General features: G+C 38.6%; 2 protein-coding genes across 2 annotated transcripts in view; one reads left to right on the plus strand and one right to left on the minus strand.

The window, feature by feature from the left end:
• Positions 1–235: 235 nt before the first annotated feature.
• LOC132165161 (uncharacterized) lies at positions 236–1,510 on the minus strand. The gene has a single exon (XM_059575654.1). It carries the CDS (start codon positions 1,508–1,510, stop codon positions 236–238), a length of 1,275 nt encoding a protein of 424 aa, XP_059431637.1.
• Positions 1,511–3,233: 1,723 nt separating this feature from the next.
• The window catches only part of LOC132165162 (uncharacterized), a 6,016-nt gene continuing 3,706 nt past the window's right edge, over positions 3,234–5,543 (plus strand). Inside the window, exon 1 of the mRNA XM_059575655.1 lies at positions 3,234–3,252. Within this exon, the coding sequence (XP_059431638.1) occupies positions 3,234–3,252 (19 nt within the window). The remainder of the gene's footprint in view (positions 3,253–5,543) is intronic.

The raw sequence follows: 5,543 nt of genomic DNA on the forward strand, positions 1-5,543 counted from the left end.
TTTGTTTCATATCACTTCTCTATTGTTTATAGGCTCTAGATCTTTCACGCAAGTAGAAACGAACTACCAAAATATAATAGTAGAGGCTCTCCAAAGACTAAAAAGGCATAAAGCAATTTACCTCCAGTTGGTGGTACAGCATGTGCTCCATCACTTCTTTCGGAAATTGGGCACTGACGCCTGGTGAACTATTGGCCTCAATTAAGTTGACTAAGGCAACAAAGGGATTATCGAGCTAGTTGTCACCCAGCCGAGTTAGAGGCTCCCCAAATGACCAAGTAATCGGGTCAGGCGTGCGGTCTACTGATGGACTAGCTGGTCGTAAAGTCTCGGTAGGAGTCTGTGCAGGTTCATTCGAAGGACTATCTCTCGGTAGTTGAGATGAACCTCCGAGGTTAGCTGATTCTCCTTCGGCTTCATTAGCAGTTGTAGTAGGGTCAGCATCCAGCTGCTCAATATCCTCACAAACACCGGCCCCCTCTTCAACAACTATATGCTCGGTAGCCATGGGCTCTGTAATTATTGGCACATCATTAGTAGGCTCGGTGGCCGAGGGTTCAGTAGTAACTGGTTCCTTAACCTTAGGTCCACTGCCTGTAAATTCAGCAACCACAGGCTCGGTACTTGCAACCTCAGGGTGTAGGGACGAACTTTTTGCTTCAGTTTGCCTTGGGAAGATCACTGCTAGTGGCTCTACAATTGGCATGTTCGAAGCAAGATCCTTAAGGATCTGACCAACATCCACCGGTTCCTCTTCCTCGGAATTAGAAGCACTCGGGTGCACAACTTCGGTAGGAGTTGAAGAAAGAAGAACCGCTGAGAGTGGTTCGACCTCTAAAGCCTCGGAGGAGGAAGGTCCGGCTCTAACTGGTGTATGAGAGGATGATCGAGGAGGTCGGTTGGCAAGAAGAACATCTCGGGCCGAAGTATCCTGTTTGCCTAAAAACTCCCTAACTCCATTGAGAACCTCGGTATATGCTCTAACATGAGGAGCAAGCGCTTCTACCTCAGGAGTTGTCTTTTCATGTGCCCTCGAATCACTTATCACCCTAGCTCTTTCTTTTTCGAGAATAGCACCAGGTACTAACCCCGTTACATCAAGGACCGGATGTGCCTCATTCTCCTTTGCCTCCAAGTCAACAACCGGTTGTGCTGCCTGTGAATTACCCTCGGTTTTCTTCTTCTTCTTCATTTTCTTCTTCTCCAAAGAAGGAATATTAGGGTCTTCAGGCTTGTCAACAATCGCCAGAGAAACTCTAGCAACGATTGGGGGTCTTGCCGAGGGTTTCTTCGAAAAGGCTTCCTCGGCTTTTCTTTTGCCTTTCCCTTTAGAGGGCTCCTTAACTCTGATGGCTTTTCTTCTTGGAAGCTCGGTAGGCTCGGCAATCGATCTTCTCGGCACCTCGGCAGGTGGTACTCTCGGTGGAGCAGCTTCCACTACCCTCGCAGGTGCAGGGGTCCACAGGTACAACACCTTATTTTCCTCGGTCATGAGGGTTTCATAATGCATCTCTAATGGATGGTCCTCGCATAATCCAAAACGTCTCTTACTCGCTTCGCCTCGTTAGGGGTTAATCTTTGTCTTGTTGACCTGAAAATATATATTAAGATTAGCTTTGCTGCAAAAAGAAGGAATGAAAAGCGAGCAATTCGATGTTCGGTTTATACCTCGGTTTAAAGGGGCGATTGTTTCCCTAGGGACACTCGGATCTCTAATCACTTTTGTGGATTCAAACTCCCAATCACCTTGAACGAAGAAGAACTCGTCTTTCCACCCTTTGTTACTTGTATAAGTGGACCTGAAGGTGAGGAGCTTTAATTTCTTCCGAGTTTGGAAAGTGAATAAGAATTCGGTTTTGGGGCATTTGGTTAGTTGGTAGACCTTTAAAAACTCCACCACTGTAACGGGATGCTCTGCCCCGAGAATCTTTGGCCAAGCGACCATACAAGCAAAAAAGGTTCTCCAGCCATTCGGCAATAGTTGATGAGGGGCTATCCGAAGATAACTCAGTAATTCTCGGATTAACCTTGAAAATGGCAACCTCAAACCTATCCGAAACATCTCCAAGTAAACACAAATCTTGTTTCTATCCACATCAACCACGGCTCCAGCTCCCTCATCATCGAAGTGTATTTGAATCGAATCAGGGAGATGGCAAATTTGGCAAACCTCAGGTTCATTCTCCTCTGACAGGTTGGACTCCCATGTAATTGGGTGTAAAGCACCCAACACAGCAGGAGCGGCATCAGCTCTGCGACTCATCAGGTATTGAAATTGGTGGTTAACTGACGAGGAATGGAGGAAAGACTTTGTCAAATTAAAAGATGGGCAACACTCAAGCGAAGGTGATTGACCGAGGGTTCAATCAGGGGAAGAAGGAAATCAAGATAATGGAGTACGGGGCAATTTGGATGAACGAAAGGCTCGGCTAAAGGGACAGACTCGACCGAGGATCTGAAATACACAACCCTTAGGAAGTAATACTTGGCAGAAAGGTTTGAATGAAAAAGTGCCAGTTTTGAAAGAAAGAGAGAGATCGGCAAAAGCACAGAAGGGTCGACAATGGTTTCTAATGGAAAACAGTGGAGGATAATCGAAGGGGAAGAGGGTTTAAAAAGACTTTCGGAAGGGGAAAACGAAGCAACGCATTTAAAGCCCTAGGGGCTAGGGTTCAGTGAAAGGCGCCAATTTTTATTTTACTCTCCATGCAAGAACTGACACGTGGCCACCTTAAGTTTTAAACCGCAGGAAACCCAACGCGTGGCTCTTAAAAGGCGGAGGTAAATTATTCAAACGCTCCAACTACATTTTCTTTTGAAATTCAAAATTTGAAAACCGTTGAAATTTAAAAGCCAACTCGCCTTATTTTAACAAAGACAAAACCGAACTTATAAAAACTGAACCATTCTTAGAAATATGAAATTTCCATAGTCTTTTAGACTATGAAATTGTGGGGTAACTATTGGATCATGGATCAGCTGTGTTGGGCCTAGAAAAGTAATTTGCTGGCCCATCATTAAAGCTCAGTCATTTTTACTATTCATCAAACCTATGCTTGGTGAGTTTACACTTATCTGAGCTCGGTATATACAACATTCGATTCAAAGGCTCGGTTATTCGAGTTTTCGCTGGACTACTGAGAGTTATTCTCGGAATATCAAATATACTTGCATATATTTCGTTTATCATCCTTAAAAATATATTAATTGACACGTGGACCCTCGGTGAATCCATGGTGTCAAGTAAGACAGGTACAACCCGATGCCTATAAAATGGGGTCCCCTCTCAAATTTTGGTAACTTCTTTTTTCCACTCATAAACTGAATATTCCTGATTATTATCATCTTATCCATCATCTTCAAAGTTATTTTTCTCTTAGACACAATGACTGACTTAAGCATCGGAGCTATCCCCCGCTGAACAATGCAGGCAGCTTTGATCCTTTTCTTTTGTTATTTCACAGACAGGTGGTTCCTCAGACATTTGGCCAATCACAAGGCTCATTCCACGTCATCATTCGGAAAACTGTCCAAACATAAGATAAAGAATATAAGGAGATAATGAATCCCCTTGTTTGATGCCTTTGATTGGTGAAATATGCCCTTTTGGTTGGCCATTTATAATAACATAGTTTGAATTAGACCTACTACATGTCTTAGACTCATGAATCTGACACAAATTCAACCAGAAATTAATGAGTTATAATTGAGAAATTTGATATATTTAATTAAATGAGTTGAGTTAAAACTGACATATATAGTCTTATATAAATGTATTCCTTTCCAATATGATTTTTCTTATAATTTTTGTTAATACACTAATAGCAGAAAGAGGATTAGTGGGGAGTGGGGAGGAATTCAACAATCTCGATTCTTTTATTCATATGCACCAAACTCATGATAGAGTATAGAATTAATCCACTCATCTAAAAGTAAAAATAAAATAAAAGGAATTAATCAAATCCGCAATTAGGGCCCCCAAAAAAAAAAAAAAAAAAAAAAGCATTTTAGAAACTCTACACGCTTAATCATGAAATAGGGAAACATGCTGTTGAGATGACTTGTTTGACCTATTTTTTATTATTTGTAATTATTTTTGCATTGTTTTATAATTTTTTTTTAAAAAAAAAAAGAAAAAAGAAAGAAAAGAAGTGTATATATAGTGTATGTCGATCTATAGCCGACCATGAGAAACACAAACACAATAATAAGGAAGCAGAAAAGGTTGAAAGGATCTTAGAACCTCCAAGTGATCATGGAATTTGATCTAGCCGATCGACAATGAGAAACACATTATTATGATACAATAAAGCTGTGCCAAATAATTGGCTCACTTGCCCATTTGTACCTAAGCTTCTAGCGTTCAAAATAGTATTATTTCCGAGATGGGTCTACTCTCTTCGAAAAGTATTACTATTTGGTTCATTACTCATGTTATAACATTTAAGTTTATCAAGAATATATCAAATGTCAACGCAAAACAACGGATAATATATATATATATATATATATATATATATTTGTCATTTTGTTGGTCCGTTCTGAACACAACAGTGGTCTTAATAATGAATCATTGGCTTGATTCGGGCAAGTGATGTCTTAGATTTAGGTGATCAATTGTCTTTGCAAGTGAGTTGTGGTCACGTATTTTATCTTTGGAGTTAGGCTTTGACACTGTTTATCAATATTCTCCAAAAAAATTAACATCAAAATATTTTCACATTTTCACTTTTTATATTACATCATTCACTTTTTATTATTATTCAAATAAAAAAATCACTACAAAACAAAACTTTTTTACTTTTTCATACTACTTTTTTATGCCAAATATTATTACTTTTTTTCACATCAATCTATATCAACTACAATGTCTAAGCCAACCCATTTACCAAATACCACCTTAATCTAATCATCCCCACTTGTCTGGCACAACTATAGATACGAATTGACCCATTTCTCTTTCAAAATCTGTTTTTAAGTAGAGATTTTGCATTAAATAACAAAAAAAAAATAAAAATTGCAAGTATATCTCTTGAGTAATATTATTTAGTAGATTGTCATACTGTTGGAAAGATGTGGCAGTAAAAATTGGATTTTGATTATTTTATTTTTTTTACAAATTATTGATTTAATGGTTGATTTTCATTCTCGCGTCGTTCAGTTATATGACCCTTAATATAGTTGTTTATTAAGAGTTCGTTTGAGATTGCGTTTTTGAAACGACTACTTTTTAAAATCATTAAAGTGTTTGGTAAAACATCTTAATTTTTTTTTTTAATCAAATATTTGTTATGCGAAATCGTGATTTTGGTTTAAATTCACTCTTTTTCTAATAACTACCCCGTAGTCTGGTTATAGAAATCGCAAATTTTTTTTTTCTATTTTATATTAAGTGCTTTTTAAATCGTAATACCAAACGCCTTACATTTTGTAATCTATTTCAAAAAAATACAAATTATTCTTGCGAAATCATAATCTCAAACACACCCCAAGTAGCATTACTCTAGTCTCTATGTCCCGAACTGCAGCCCAACTAAAGAAAC

This window comes from Corylus avellana, chromosome ca11 (assembly GCF_901000735.1).
Source record: "Corylus avellana chromosome ca11, CavTom2PMs-1.0".
In the NCBI taxonomy this organism is placed as follows: Eukaryota; Viridiplantae; Streptophyta; class Magnoliopsida; order Fagales; family Betulaceae; genus Corylus; species Corylus avellana.